This window comes from Limulus polyphemus, unplaced genomic scaffold (genome assembly GCF_000517525.1).
Source record: "Limulus polyphemus unplaced genomic scaffold, Limulus_polyphemus-2.1.2 Scaffold624, whole genome shotgun sequence".
NCBI classification, from domain to species: Eukaryota; Metazoa; Arthropoda; class Merostomata; order Xiphosura; family Limulidae; genus Limulus; species Limulus polyphemus.
Window position 1 is genome coordinate 173,184 of NW_013666234.1, and position 16,796 is coordinate 189,979.

At 30.9% G+C, this 16,796-nt stretch overlaps 1 protein-coding gene across 1 annotated transcript in view; it reads left to right on the forward strand.

Moving 5' to 3' along the window:
* LOC106459538 (fibrillin-1-like) overlaps positions 1 to 16,796 on the forward strand; it is a 122,045-nt gene that overhangs the window by 48,520 nt on the left and 56,729 nt on the right. Inside the window, exons 43-59 of the mRNA XM_022386048.1 lie at positions 1,839 to 1,907; positions 2,716 to 2,898; positions 3,561 to 3,629; positions 3,945 to 4,013; positions 4,715 to 4,894; positions 5,251 to 5,319; positions 6,111 to 6,365; positions 6,928 to 6,999; positions 7,497 to 7,679; positions 7,977 to 8,054; positions 8,706 to 8,888; positions 9,413 to 9,667; positions 11,237 to 11,314; positions 11,649 to 11,831; positions 12,136 to 12,207; positions 12,484 to 12,666; positions 16,614 to 16,682. Coding sequence (XP_022241756.1) covers positions 1,839 to 1,907; positions 2,716 to 2,898; positions 3,561 to 3,629; positions 3,945 to 4,013; positions 4,715 to 4,894; positions 5,251 to 5,319; positions 6,111 to 6,365; positions 6,928 to 6,999; positions 7,497 to 7,679; positions 7,977 to 8,054; positions 8,706 to 8,888; positions 9,413 to 9,667; positions 11,237 to 11,314; positions 11,649 to 11,831; positions 12,136 to 12,207; positions 12,484 to 12,666; positions 16,614 to 16,682 — 2,250 coding nt within the window. The remainder of the gene's footprint in view (positions 1 to 1,838; positions 1,908 to 2,715; positions 2,899 to 3,560; positions 3,630 to 3,944; positions 4,014 to 4,714; positions 4,895 to 5,250; positions 5,320 to 6,110; positions 6,366 to 6,927; positions 7,000 to 7,496; positions 7,680 to 7,976; positions 8,055 to 8,705; positions 8,889 to 9,412; positions 9,668 to 11,236; positions 11,315 to 11,648; positions 11,832 to 12,135; positions 12,208 to 12,483; positions 12,667 to 16,613; positions 16,683 to 16,796) is intronic.

Here is a 16,796-nt window from a genome sequence, read left to right on the forward strand (position 1 = left end):
TATATATACTACTATCTACTATTTTATTCTAATATATATATATATATATATATATATATATCCTGAGTATCATTACTCATGGACCTCCTGAGTAAAGCTGATAGGGTTTTTGCCCATCCCTACTGACCCATGATTCTTACAATCTGCTTTTCAAAATAGGGAAATGCAGACACTCATTGCACTGTCTCCAGTTGGTCGTTTCTCCAGACTTCCCAACTCATCTTCCTGCCCTTTCTTTATTCTAATGGAGCATGGGAGGTCCTTGCCACTTCCAATTCCCAATCGCTGGATAGAGTCGCTCATGATAGAGTTTTGTACAATAACACAATCTGATAGCCTTATGTACTCCCTCAATGAGAAGAGGGCTATCATCATTATGCTGCACATTATACACACAATATGGCATGAAATATATTATGCAAGGTGCTTCCACTGGATGTTTCCTGCCCAGATGGACTGCATTTGACATAATCCATTGTATACTAAGGGGCTTCTTCCAGATGTTTTTATCTGGGTGGACCTCACTTGGCTATCTTGATATCAATCCAAGGTGCTTCCCTTGTTGTTTTCTGCCCAGGCAGACCACACTTGGCCTATTCACATATGGTTCTGTAGATCAAGCCACATATTCTAATCGTTTCCACCCTACGTGTCTTATCTTATTTACTGGGTATAGCACATACCTGTTCCAGAAGTAGTGCTATACCCCACAGATGTGCTTTGTATTTTAATAATGACACACCTGCTTGTTTTTTACAGCGATTGCTCTACCCTTGATTATTTGTCTTTGTGCCTCCACCTTTACAATGTGGAATTCTAGCTATGGGGGAGTGGAGGTAGCATCATTTTGGAAGTTAACATTTTCTAACACTGAAAATGTATTTCTGATAGGTACTTACCTCCTCTCACCCATTTCCCATCCTTCCTTCCCACCAATTTGTCAGCATTTTTGGGTTTGTATATGCCAATTCTCGAAAGTAAGGATTGCTCCACAAGTGTAAAAGGAGCTAAATGCACTAGTATAGAGGGTGCAATGGGATTGGTTGAGGGTGGTCACATGATCAGCATATGTTGCTGCAATGATGCAAAAAATATAAGGGTATAAAAGACTAGTACACTTTTAAAAAGTTTACCAATGCCTAGAGGGCAAATGAAGGTCGAGACAGCTATGGATGATAAAAGGTAAGTATCTATAGGAAATACATTTTCAGTGTTAGAAAATGTTAACTTCTTGAATGGTCAAGCTACAAAAAGTAGCACCTCATGTTGATTTAAACAAATAATTTGGACTTGATTTAGGATGTTTCAATCAGAATCTAGAAAACTTATAAAAGAATAAGGAAGGTATTATTTGCATACTACAAAGTCAGAAACATTTGTACTTCACTTGTCTAAATTAAAAATTCCTGGGTCCAAAGCACTGAAAGTTTTATTCACAGCTCAGAAGCCCTAAGAAATTTTTGAAACTGTTGAAATATTGATCAAGTTTAGATTTCAAAACCCTCTTTAAATATATCAAAAACAACTCTTAGCAGTCAATATTGTAGAATATAAAACATTACTCAGTAACTTGGCTACAACACAGTTAGATATAATAAAGTTTAATATAGTGATATAAATAATAAACATCAAAAACTTATAGAAGTATTTGTCTTAATTTGAGGAGTTGCCATCAGGATTCTTTAAGTTCCTAAACAATTAATAACTAAGGGTGTCAAAATATATTTTGATAGTAACAAGAGAAAATGTCGATATTTTTAATACAGATTTGTAATTGTATTCCAAAAGTACTTTTTAGTCTTTATCAACCATTTAAATTGCCATTTTTACTTACTTAGCTCAAGTGGAATGCCGAAATAATAGTGAATGTCAGCTTGGCGAGATATGTCTACAGAACAAGTGCTTTGGTGAGTTTTTATTATATTTCACTTTTATAATTGCCTTTACAAGTATTGACCTAAATGTCATGAAAAAGTTTAAAATAAGCTGTCTTCAAAAGTCAGTAAACCAAATTATACCTAGATTTAACTTACCTTGGTTTCTTAGATTAATCATGAATTCCTAGAAAATTGTACATATAACTTCAGTTACTTTCATGCGTAATAAAAGTAATACTGAGTTATTGGCATCTAACCTGCAATTAAGTTAAGTAATAAATGTATTTATATCAAACTATCTGATTATTAAAAAGTAATATTAATTTCATCCTTCAAATTAAATATTTAACTTTTCTTCAGATATTTTTTTAAAATTGAATATCATACACCATCATACCCTTTTTCAAAAATTATCAGTAAGACCTTTCCTGGAAACCATGCTGAAAATATTTAATCCATAGTCTCCTATACTTTATCTTTCACATCAATACTTTACTTCTTTTGAATTAAACAAGTCTGGCACAGATAAATTCTCCCTAGAATTTTTCTTGTCAATAAAAACTTTAAATCTGAGGGTTGCGGCTTCGAATCCTCATCCCACCAAACATGCTTGCTCTTTCAGCTGTGGGGGCATTATAATGTGATGATCAATCCCACTATTCGTTGTTAAAAGAGTAGCCCAAGAGTTGGCAGTGGATGGTTATGACTAGCTGCCTTCCCTCTAGTCTTACACTGCTAAATTAGGGATGGTTAGTGCAGATAGCCTTCGTGTAGCTTTGCATGAAATCAAAAAACAAACAAAAACTTTATTATTTTTTTTATTATTTACATTTCACAGAGGGATGTCATACTGATGACAACTGCCCCTTTGACCAGAGTTGCATCTCAGGTCAGTGCCAAAATCCATGTTTAGTTAGAGGGGCCTGTGGATTGAAGGCTGTTTGTTCTACTGTACAACATGAGAGAAGCTGTACATGTCCACCAGGATTCACTGGTAACCCTAAGACTCAGTGTCAAGAATGTAAGTTAGCAGCCAAATATTTAGATTTAGTATATAGGTAATTTAGACAATAATCAAATACAAAAAATACAGATTGAATAACTATAATATTTCTATATTATTTATCAACTACTTGAGTGTTATAAGGTAGATTTTTATATTCAGCTCTTGTCCTTGTATTGTAAAGATTTATTTTTTCCATCAAAATTATTTTACAACTGAATATTATGTAACCTTTCACAAAATCTAAGAGTTCAAATCCCAATGTTATAATCATTATCATTTTCTGGAATTGCTCTAAAGTTTTAATAATCATAATAGAACATCATAATTTTTTGTAGACTATATTTATATTCACAAAGGTTTACACAGCTCAGAACATTTCTTTATAGCTATTTACACCTTGCAAAATTTCTTAGATCAACCCTGGATTTCAGATAGAGAAACAAAAATAAACCACCTATACAGAAACTTTGATTGTTTATGTAACTGTAAATGACTAACCACACCTGATGTATGAAATTGTTACTTATTTAAAATTGTGATGCCTGTCTTGTTTATTTCATTAAACAGTGATGTAGTTTGAAGTAATAGGTACTCTTTTATATCAAGTGAGCTGTATTTACTTTAATTGGTTTTATGTCACTTTCAATATTTTTTTGCTTATATTTTTTATCCAACAGTCATAGGAACCTGCAATTCAGAGGATGATTGTTTAGCAGGAACTATCTGTCAGAATGGGCAATGTGTTGGTATGTTTCAATCTGCCTGTTTATTTGAACTATTATACTTCAAAGGATTATGTTATATTCTTATGTGCTTTACATTCTTTTAACTTTCTTACCATAATTAAGTGACACAGTGATAGAACAATTATAGTTTTCAAGGCATTTTAACACATTCATTTTTCATTGTAGTCAATAAAAGTATTTATTATGTATACAAATATCAGTATAATTAACAGAATATTACACTGTAAACTGTCTATGTAATACATTACTAATAATTTATGTATTTTATGTGTTTCATTAAATGGAAACCTTTGAAAAATCAAATTTCTTTTACAGTATCAAAAGGATGTTCTTCAGACAATGACTGTGCTCGAGGTCAGATATGTGATAATACTACGTGTGTCTGTAAGTATTTTACAGTTGCATATTGATATGATAGAATTGTTAAATTATGAAGTTTTCATTGAAGATTATATATTAATGTACAAACTAAGATATAGTCATTAATAATTTATTTTTCTTCTTGCAAGTACGTTACTATTGTAATATTTAATCTACTTTTAATGCAAACTTTTAACTGATGTTGATTACTTTTAAGAAAGAACAATACAACATATCTCGAAGTTGTAATATATAGCTGTTTCTACAAAATTGTAATATTTTAAACAAACTAAAAAGTGTCAGTTATGATAGTACAGTTGAAAAAGACACTGTGACCTGAGTATTTTAAATAAATAAATAAATACATGAACTAAAAATTGAATACAAATCATGTGAGCTCTAGTGTAATCATAGAGAGTATATATATATATTGAGTTAGGAATTGGCTGACTTCTAGGTAAGTGTATAGCACTAGTTTTTATTTCCCAGTTCATCCTTGATAGAGCAAATTTTATACTCCAAAAATACTCAGGTTATCATGTCTTTAATTTATCTATATTGTAATATGACATGCTTTTCTTATATTGTGGATTAATTCTTTTTTTTTAAATTAACATAGGCCTAAAGTATTTCAAAGATGCCCATATTATTTCTTGCTCAGAAACTGTGTTATCAGTTTGAAAAAAATCATCCATTTAACATTTATTTTTACGGTTGGATTACAGATGGATGTAGAAGCCATAGTGACTGTGAGTTTGACATGGCTTGTGTGGGTCGTCAATGTCAAAATCCTTGTAGTGAGGATGCCTGTGGCACGGATGCTAAATGTCTTGCAATAAACCATCAGGCAAATTGCCGATGCCCTGAAGGTTATACCGGAAGTGCTAAAACTCACTGCTACCCATGTAATGTTGTTTTCCTTTTTCAACATTTATTTGCATAAGTTATGTAATGCATCTGTTAAAAATTGTTTTTCAGTATTAGTATTTATTGACACTAAAAATCAGTAGTATAAAGTGTATGTAAGAAAAGTCATACATAGTTTTAATGAACACATCTCAAAACTAAATTTATATTATTTTTTGTGCATTTAAATGAATTTTATACATTTTAAAAGTACTGTGCCTAGATTTTAAATGAACATTAACAGAGGCAATTGTTGATAATTGCAATGAATAACATGTAGTTTTTTCAACATTCAAAATTGTTATATCTGTGATGTAAGTAACTTTTTCAATATTGCTATTCATTTTGCTATTAGTGGTGGAAGACTGCTATGCTGACAATGATTGTGAACTAGGAAAACTTTGTATCAGCAATAAGTGTATTGGTATGTAAAAAGAACTTTGATCAGTTGTTGAACTATTGTTTTAAACATTTGATAGCCAGTAAAAGCCAAGCAGAGTATTTTTTATTGTAAACATGTTCTTGTTATATTCTGTATACAAACTGCTTAGATTAGATTTTACAATTAAGTTTTGAATAATAGTTTGCATCTTGATTACAATTAATTGGATAACACTATCACAACTATTGTATATTAAAATCTAAAAAATTTTAGCAGATATATATCTGTGTGTGTAAGTATCAGTTTTAAAACAGAACCACAGACATTTGTGTTACTTTTACTTAAAACATCTGTTAATATACTGAAGTTGTTATTTCTGTTATGAAGACATTTTTATTTCTGAACTTGTGGAAAACATACATGTGGTGCCCCCCAGTAGCACAGCAGTATGTCTGCGGACTTACAACGCTAGAAACCGGGTTTCGATACCCGTGGTGGGCAGAGCACAGATAGCCCATTGTGTAGCTTTGTGCATAAATTCAAACAAACATACATGTGATTCATTGTGCTTTAATGATAACATCAATAGTTTAAATGAAGGTAAACTTGTATTCATTTGCATATATATATATATATATATATATATATATATATATATATATCAACATCTATAGCAACACTGTGTCTTAAAATTTAGAAACATTTACCTGAATTTAATTAGACCTAATTTTACTGTTTACACACTTTTGCAATGTCAAAACATTTAGAGTTTAGAGTATATGAATAAAATTTTATACTTGAAGTTTTATAACTCATATATATTGTATCCACAGTTGGTTGTCATGCAAATTCTCATTGTCCATATGATAAGGCCTGCATAGAGGGACGATGTCAAAACCCTTGCCAAGGTAGAACAGCCTGTGGTATTGGTGCTGCCTGTCGTGCTATCAACCATAAGACAGAATGTACTTGTCCATCAAACCACACAGGAGATCCTAAAGTTCGTTGTACTCCATTTAGACCATATCAGTGTGAGAAGGAGAGTGACTGTAACTCTGGTTTTGTCTGTGAAAATAATTTGTGCATCAGTATGTATCATGACTCTTGTATTGCCTGTTTTACGTTTTTAACAAATTCTTTAAAAGCTAAACCCAATTAAGCATTTTGTAAATAACATATTTCACTACTGTTTAGTATTTTTCACATTTCTTAGTTGACAATGAAAAAAATGAATGAAGTAACTGGTTTTTTGATAAAATAAATTTTGATTTTAGCTTTCAGTGTATTTGAAAATAAATAAGTACTATGTCATGATGTGAAAACTAAACAGAACCATACAGTGCAGTAAGAGTACACACAAATGTTTTATTAGTATGGATTATTAAAGTCAAAATTTCCAATCTTTACCTTTTCTATGTAAAGTAATTGCCTTTGTATGTAAAGTACGTGCTTTGCTTTTGTTAATAATTATGTGCATAACAGAGGTTTCTCAGTCAGAATGGTAAATGCACAAATAACTGTTTCACATCTTTTTCTTGCATTATCTGATTTCATGTAGTTAAATGTAGTTAAATATATACAGGAACACATTACTAAAAGGTAACCGTCCCATTACTTTTAATGTTAGCTACAATACAAGTTATATTCTAGGTGTGGTTCAAGAATGTAGTTTAGACACAGCCTGTGCCCCTGGTAAAATATGTGAAGATAACAAATGTGTTGGTATGTACTGACTTTATGGATACCATTATTTTAATTTAATTATAATATCTTGAAATTAACAGTTAGTAGACGTTTTTTTTCATTTTGTGTAAAATCAATGCTTGAGGTTAATTAAAATTTCAGTGTGCCATTATTTTAATAGATAAATAAAAAACTTCAGGAAGTTGTGTTTACACTTATATGATGTTAGCTAATTCAAAAAAAAAAGGTTGAAAGGTTATTTATTATTTAATATTCAGGCAAAACTTTACCTCATTATTATCATTTAGTATAATTTTTTTATGAATTCTGAAGACTAGGTGAAAATATATTTAAGATATTTCACAATTAAATCATACATAACAAAATAAGTAATGTATTGTAAGTTTAAAGTCATTAAGTAACCATTATACAAAGAAGTGAATCAAATTTTGTGCTATGAAAACTTGTATGCTTCTCACTATACTGTAAACTTGCATATGTATTTTTCATGAAATATTTTTACCTTTTCCATACAGTTGGATGTCGTAGAGACTCTGACTGTACCTTTGACAAAGCATGCATCAACAGCCAGTGTCTCGATCCATGCAGTGTACCAAATGTGTGCAGCAGAAATACAAACTGTCGTCCTGTTGTACACCGTCCTTTGTGTACATGTAAACCAGGTTTCACTGGACAACCTTATGTCTCTTGTCAACAAGGTAATCTTGTGATTTTCTTTTTCAACTAATTTGAGTCATCATTATATGGTTTAGAAGAAATCTTCATGGCTAAATTTGTAAAATTAAATTAAATAGCCATATTCATAAAAAAAATAAGAATTCTAGGTTATAGAGAAAGATTTTAGAAGTTATGATTTATCTTGAAATTTGCTCAGAATTTAGAAAAACACATTAACTAAAACTTAGCCTTAGATTGAAAAAAGAGATATAATGTTTTGTAAAAGAGGTATAGCAGCTATTATTAAATTCTTAGACTTTTATATTTTGTTTTTATAGTTCCAGTGAGCCGTGTTCAGTGTGATATAGACAAAGACTGTGACAGTGGCAAGATATGTGAAGATCATCAGTGTATTGGTGACTAGCTTTTGTATTTTTATAATATACACAGCTTTCTTTTCATTCTTTTCTTTAGCACTGTTGAAAAATTTATCTGAAAGTATTGTAAAGCTTAACAGTATTTTAATAGTTTGTTTTCCAGAGTATTTAATAAAATGCTTATTATAGTTTAATTAACAGTGAGCTTTCATTGTACATTAATAGTAAATCTTCAAGGCAGATAACAGCAAGTAAAGTTAAGTTAGATTACTGAAAATAACTCATTCTTAAATGAGACTAAATCATAAAAGATAGCAAGTATAAAAGACACGACAATTTGTTTAGCCAATTTACATTGAAATAAATGGGTTTTCTACATATTATAAGGTAAAATCCTTCAATAAACAAATGAGAGATATATTTATTGAGAAACTGATGGGAAAAGAATTATTTGCCATGAATTTAACTAAGTAATTGTTTTTCACTTCACTTATGTACATTTTTACAAAAGTTACATCATTATTTTGAATATTTAAGAAAAAATGGGAATAATCTAGCATAATTTGTTAAAAACATATGGTAATATGCAATAAGAGAACTTTTTTCACACATACCAGGGTTATCCTATAGCCTTATCCACTGTATTTTTTCTGTTATTAAAGTTTTTTTTTTTGTTCTTCATTGTTATAGTGGGTTGTCGTAAAGATAGTAATTGTCCTACAAACAAAGCTTGTATCAACACAAAGTGTGAAAACCCTTGTGATTTCCCTGATGCATGTGGTCTACATGCCACCTGTGTTCCCAGTAGTCACAAACCAGTTTGTACATGTCAAGTTGGCTACACTGGAGATGCTAATGTGATTTGTCATCTAGGTAAGCTTCTTCTGGATAAATGCATATCACAAACCTGTTTGTGTTTGAATTACATATTAGTTAAATGTTACTTGCTGGTATGGTTAAACAAATGATGTGATTTCAGGGTTTCAATTCAGTTTTGTATTTGTTTTACAAAATTCAAGACTTGAAAACCACATCTTGGATTCTAGCCAAGTCTAGATTATTAACAGTTGTTGATTAATGTTACAACTGAGAGTCAAGAAATATCATCCTACTGTATATTCTATCATTAAAATTTTTCAACAGTATTTACTTTTATTATCAGAATGTTTCAGTATGCTAACCAAAATTCTAAAATTAAATATGATTGTTTTCATTACAACAGTGCAATACTATTTAGTAAATGCTCACTAGATCAACACTTAAGTTTATGACAAAGTATAATATTAGGTGTTGTAATAGCTTAGCAGCTACATTATGCTAGATATCAAGACCATACTTCAGGTGCAAAAGTGTAATGAAGTAATATATGTTATAATATTTGTTTTTTGTTTTCTTAGCTCCCATTGACCTATGTGCAAGTGATAGAGAGTGCTCTGTTGGGAATATTTGTGAGGAAGGAAACTGCATTGATGCTTGCCGCACTGATGGCTCATGTCCTTATGATAAGTCATGCATTAAAAATAGGTGTCAGGATCCCTGTAGTTTCTATAGTGCTTGTGGCACTCAGGCTTTCTGCCATGCTGCCAATCACAAAGCAGTTTGTTCATGTCTACCATCCTTTATTGGAGATCCAAAAGTTTCATGTACTAAAGGTCAGAATTCATCCTGTTGCCTTTATTTAGATGGTTTTATTAATATATGGAATTATAAGAAAAATCTGTTTAATATTTGTCTTTGTTATCATCCATATTTTTGAATAATTGATTGCCTAGTGATAGAACTAGCTTGCTTCTTTATGGAGTTTTTACAGGAATATGAAATTTTCTTAGAGACTGTTTTGCTGGTTTTAGTGTTAATCTTGTTGAAAATAGCCTTACCCGTATCTTGACCAAGCAATTATACTTGAATAAAATCTGTTCCCATACACAATAATAAGATGTTAATTTATTCAATTAAGATTTAAACCTATTTCAGAGTTCCAAATAATTTTAATTTACAGTTTTTATGAAATTAGCAGTCACAATTATATTTAAATAGCAGCAAAATAGCCTTACTTATTATTACAACTACTATAAATGTTACAGCTATCAAAAAAGTAGTTCTTCACTCATGTATTTCACATCCTAGGGTATACTTTGATATATTACAGACTATGTTATATTAAACATCATATTTTTTTTTAGTAGTGATAAATTGTAAAAGATGTACATCAAATGACTATAACTACTCACATTACCATTTATGTGAGCTAGGATGACATATCTTATAAAACAAGTTTCCAGTCATTTTTACTTAAAATTTGATATCTATTATGATTACATTAGAAAATGTTATGATCTAGGTTTATAAAAACATAAATTTCTCACTGAATAAGATGTCTAAAATCAGATTATGCAACTGTATCAAATTATCTTTGACAGTTATGAAGAACTTTCACAGTACTATGTGCCTTATTTCTAATCATTCATTAACTTATCTAAAAGTTTGATGGAGACAAGAAAATTCTATAAATATGAAAACTTGCAACTAGTACAGAAAAGGTCCTTTATATCATCATTGTCATGTCTAAACCTTATAATTCCAAAAACCCAATTTTACAGATTTAGAGAAAAATGGTTTTGAAACTACAAAAATTACATCATGTGAATTACAAGATTTTAATAATGTGACAAATGAACCATTTCTAACTGCAGAGATATACACAGTTTTGACAGGGTTTGGAGTAACATATTGTGGGAACATTTCCAGGTAAAAGGCAAATCATGAAAAGTGGACTTGTGTGGTTTTGACATGACAGTGACAATATATAGAAGTCAATTTCTAAATATTAAAAGATACTTAATGATGTGATAAGACCTTCAAATAAAGATTTTGTGCTACTTGATTTTTTTTTTCACAAAGTAACACATTTTGATTTTATTGGAATTGCTCCATTATTACAAAAAAATATAATGCAGTCTCACAGTTTGCTTCAAAATTATTATGATAGGATATTTTTCAGTCATTGGAATACTGACAAACTAGCCTAGTATTGTACTTGTGTTATTTCAGTATTAACTATGTGTTTTTATTATTCATGTACATCATGTATGTACAATAGTCAGTGATGTAGCTCTGAAATGGTGCACTGTTTTACTTAAGTAAAATGTGTAATTATGCATAATCGCCTGTATTCTAATTTGTTATCTGTATTTTAAACACATTTATTCTTTGTCATGTAGGTGAAACAGACATTTCTTTCTGTGAATTGGATACAGACTGTGTTTTTGGCTCCATATGTATTGATGAAAGTTGTGTAGGTGAGAACAAGTTTTCTGTTCATGTATATATTTGATAAAAAAATATATAATGTCATGTATATATTTTTAAACATTATCTCGGTATTGCTGAAAATGCAGAAGTAAGTTTTCAGAAATTATATATTATTATTAATGGAAAATTTTAATTCATACTGATTTTAATCTGTTTTTACTCTCTGTTATAAAGGAGGGGTTTAATTTTGTAATTAATATTTTTCTTTCAAAACTATGCACAGCACCCTAATTATAATTATTCTCTCTAGATAAATTTGATTATACCTCAGACATCAATTTTAAAACATGTAGAAATTGTACTGACTACATTCTTTCCCAGAGGGTTGTCGTAATGACGATCACTGCTCCCCAGACATGGCCTGTATTGGTCAACACTGTGAGAACCCATGCTCACCACCTAATTCTTGTGGCATTAATGCACAATGTGGCACTGATTTTCACAGGCCAGTTTGTACCTGCAAGCCAGGATTTGTTGGAGACCCTAATGAGAAGTGCACGTTTGGTAAGAATCAAAATGTTTTTTAATGTGCATAGACAGTATTTTTAACTAGATATTGCTATACCAAAATGTTTAGTTTCTAGTAAACTATTAAAGAAATGTTTAATATGCTAAAATACTTTTTTTATGACAAACACATCGCTTTAGTTATTAAAGCCTAGAAACTTGTATCATTGAGAGTATACTGAGGAATATGAGTAGAATGGTAATAAAGTGCATTTCAAATTATTAGAAACATTTTAAAATACATCATTAGCATCTCACTGTAATACAAAACATGTATGACTGTTAATTTTCCATATTTTAGTGGACACGAATAATTGCACCACAGATACTGATTGTCCCATACAGCACATCTGTGAAGACTCGAGATGTGGAAGTAAGTATGAATTTTGTATATTTATGAACAATGGGTTTGGTAGAGATTATTATTGTATGCAAGGCTTAAATATTATTTTTATTGAATAAGTAATTTTTTTGTATGTATTGTTTGTTATTTTTATATTTTTTCTTTCAGTAGTGAGCATATAAAATTAATACTTTATAAAGTTAATATTTTTTAAAGAGAATGATGTGCAATAGAACAATTTGATAATCACATCTACAGTTTCTTGTAATAAGCATTACAAAAAGGTTCTGTTTGATTATTTTCAAGTTGGTTGCCGTAGTTATGAAAACTGTGCACTTGAAGAAGCTTGTCTCAATGGCATCTGCCAAAACCCATGTAGTGTCTTCGGTGCATGTGGACGCAATGCTATATGTCAACCTATCAACCACCGGCCAGAATGTTTTTGCCCTCCAAATTTCCATGGAAACCCAAACATTATTTGTAATGGAGGTAAAAAACTTATAATTAGACCACAGAATACGGATATTTGTTATTGTTCTTAATTTTTATTGTTGTTGTTCAATACAGGTGTACTGTCATAATCATACTTTGATTATAATATATGTAATAAAAATTCTATGCTTAGAAATAAGAAACAATATTAGGTTCAAAGTAAATTACAAAAATAATTCCTAGAACATTGTACTTTTGGGCTTGGAGTTTAATCCCATTCATCTCATATTTATAAACAAGAACTAGTTCAAGTGTACAGGAGATTCAAAGAAACAATATGAAAGGACTGCAGAAACTATGTTAATATTAGAGAAAAGAGAAATGTACAAAATAAGTAAATAAATATAAATATCATCTCACATTTAAAGGTGATATATCACTAATCAAAACATGAAACAAAAAAAGAAAGAAGTAAATTATTAAGTAATAGAAATGCAAATCCTGCCACAAACGTTACTGAATTTTATATTTTGTTTGATGTGTTCTTTATTCTTTTCTAATTGTAATTTAGTTCTTTCAGTTTTTATATGCTGTATAATATCTGTATCCCCCTTCACATATCACATAAGTAATTATTGAAAGACACGTTTGCAAATTACATGTTATGACCTCAAATTGAGAAAAATCAACTTTAAATTGTAGTTTCTGACAAGGTACCTTCCGCTCATATACATAGTTATTTTCGTTCACTGCTGCCCTCTATTTGCAAAGATATTTTTATAAGCCTTTCACTCCCACGCACCCCTCAATTGACATGGTATAACTGATTTTCACTTGCAAATTATCATTCAACAAACCATCACCAATAGTAATGCCACACACCCATATGATTCATGTGAATCCCTTTATGCTCTTCCACCTGACTATCACTTCTCGTTTGGCAGTGCTCATGTTCAGATGTTTAGTTTGTGCTCTCTTCAAGTGTTTTTTTTTCCATATAAATTTTTCTCAACAATTTTACTATTTATTATACAATAGTGATATTTGTAACTTATTCCAAAGTGGAATTATTTTATATTTCTACCCAGTTATGGAACTTAATTCTTCATTCCAAATTTGTTTCTACTTTTTATTTCTTTCTACCAACATTTTTGTGTTTGGTTATTCATTTTGAATTCTGAATTTTTTGTTACCAATTCTGAAGTTATATCTTCTGTCAGCACATTTAAATAGGCTTCAGGTGGTGACCCTCAACTGGTGAATTATCGGGTTTACATCGTCGGCAGATTGTTTGTCCAATGAGCTGACCTTCGTTGGGCCTCAACTCGAGTTTGGGGGCCCACACATTTTGAAAAATATTCCTTCAACTTTTGGAAAGATATGGCATTATATTGTCATAGTTTTAGAATATTTTTACTGTTAATATTATTATTATCTGTAGTTATTTGGGTTCAATAACATAAGTTTAGTTAGATTGGTCAATACTCATAGTCAAGTTCTGGTTTGAAATTATAGCTTAGTTGTATCCTTTGTCCTATAACGTTAGATTAGGCTTAAAATGGGTCTTTGTTATTTTAGGATTACCTTTATTCATCTTACTGGTATATTGTAAATTATATTAACTATATTGCTTTTTTTCTTCAAAACATCACAGCTCATACATATGTTATTGTCAATAATCACTTACTTAATTTTACAATATAACGTCTATTTCATTTTCGTTATTATTTAGCTTTTATACTTCTTCATAGTAACTTTGTTTGTGTGGACCCTTGGAGCCGGGGTCTCCAGATGCATGTTACCCCCTCTATTTGAATCCACCTAACAATCACTTCTCATTAGGCAATCGTCACGTTCAGACATCATACATTTTTGTACAAATTTCCACGATACTTTCTTTTTTGAAGTAGTACTTTTAAATTTCTACAGTTCTTTGTTAATTGTAGTTTATGAATCAGTTGACTTACCTTGTTTTTTCTTTGGTTTGATTTTTTTTTTCGAAATTTTTTCTTGGATTCCCAACTTATTCACAGTCAAATATGACTTCCGAGTTTCGTGTTGTGACTTCAGCTACTGTAACTACTATTTCGAGTGTCTTGACACAGGCTTCAGGTACAGAGTCCTTGACTGAGGATGTCTCGGCTTTCATTCATCAGGAGATTGAACTTAACATGGGTTGTCCCTCTTCTCCAGTCCTTGCCCAGGCACTTTCAGTGCTTGTAGAGCCCTGTCAGGTTCTACCCATACATGGATGTATGGGTAGAATTCTTTACAGTAGGTGTCTGTGACTTTTCAGTGATAAATTTCAACAATAAACAAACAGCATACTGTCCACTTGTTTTAAAATAATATATTAAGACAAGTCAAACATATATATAAATGTTCATTACACAGTTAATTACCACAGTTGCATCCAGATCTTTAAATAATCGTCTCTTTTTGTCAAAGTTCACACAGGTTGGTTCAGTTACTTTATAACACAATTGACAAGACGAGTTATTCTCCACTGCTCTTTTGTTACAATACTGTCAGTGATCATTTCACTTATATTACACTGTTGGTTACCACAGTTGTATTTAGAGCTATAAATAATTGTCTCTTTTCATTAAAGGTCCACACAGATTTCTTCAGTTACTTTAGAATACAATTGACAAGACAAATTATTATTCTCTACTCTGTTGTTACAATACAATGTGTAATAATTTCACTTTAAAAAAATGCCAATATATGCTCTTTACAGCTAAACCTACAAACACACTGTCTAGATCTATCTGACTATCTCCCTCACTAATTTTGTCTTGTTTTCACTTAACTTAAACTACATTTTGGATGTGTATTTATAAATAGCCCAACTGAGGCATAGAACTTACCAGATACTACGAGATATTATGATATAACAATACTCGATCAAAACAATGAGAAAAACTTAGAAGGTTCAAGTAACATAACATAATAATACAAGTGCCAAATCACAACACTGGAAATACACAATATATAATTCATACACAGTTATGTGAACAAACCTGGGATAAACTATTCCTTCCAAACATAACTAAATTTAACACTTGCACTATACTTAAATTAAAACAGTCATTTATATCTAACAAACCTATTCATGACAACATGGATTTTGACAGCCTATTTCCTCCAACCTCTGCCATGCAAGCCTGTACCCCTTCTGAGGAATCAGTCAGACCTCCCTCAGCCTTTTAGGGTTTAATTTCTTAGGTATGTACCTTTTTTCTGTATCCCCAGTTTCATGCCCTACCCTTTTCCTGCTTCTCACCACCACATAATCCAAGTATGTTGTTTTTCCTCCTCCTCCAGGTATCTGGTCCATGCTGATCTTTTCCTGTTTCAATTGACAGCAGGTTTCAGATGATTATGACTTATTTTCTTCTCTTCCTCACCTATGGGTGTCATTGGTCTGAGGTCCTTATTATCGATGTTTCACCTACTCTGATTTTCATTCCACATATGCTATTTTTTATCCAGATCAATCATTCCTGCCTAAACCTTTAGCAGTTAGTGAGGGGAGTTCTTCATTTCTACTGATTACCCTTCTCTCCATTTCCTACCTCTATTCCCAGGAAGGATTTGGATTGACTTCTATATCCTGTTTGTGCTCTTCATTGTTACATTACCCACATGGCTTCCTTCTGGGTGGAGGGTTGTCACATGATAATTTACATGTGAAGACACAGTGAACCATGTTGATCTTGGTGCAGGTGGGAGTTTCAAGGCTAGTGGCATGCAAAAAAAATTTTTCATATAGAGGACAGCACTAATAAAAAAACTATTTTGTGAAAAGAGGTAAGTATCTATCAGAAACATATTATCAGTGTAGGAAAATAATAACTTATGTAAAACCTATCAGAAATATATTATCAGTGTAGGAAAATAATAACTTATGTAAAATCTTAAGTGTAGCTAGAATATTCATGGTATTTAAATCCTGATTTTTATCTTGGTATTTGGAATTTGAACATTTTGTCCCTTCTTAGGATATGTAGATTGTAATCAAGACCAAGACTGTGAACTGGGCAAAATCTGTGACAACAAGCAATGTATAAGTAAGTGAGAAAATCTTTAAAGTTATTTTTATATAATAAAAAATTATAGCACCTGCAAAATACATTTGATGTATATATATATATATATATATATCTTTATTGAGAGAACAAACA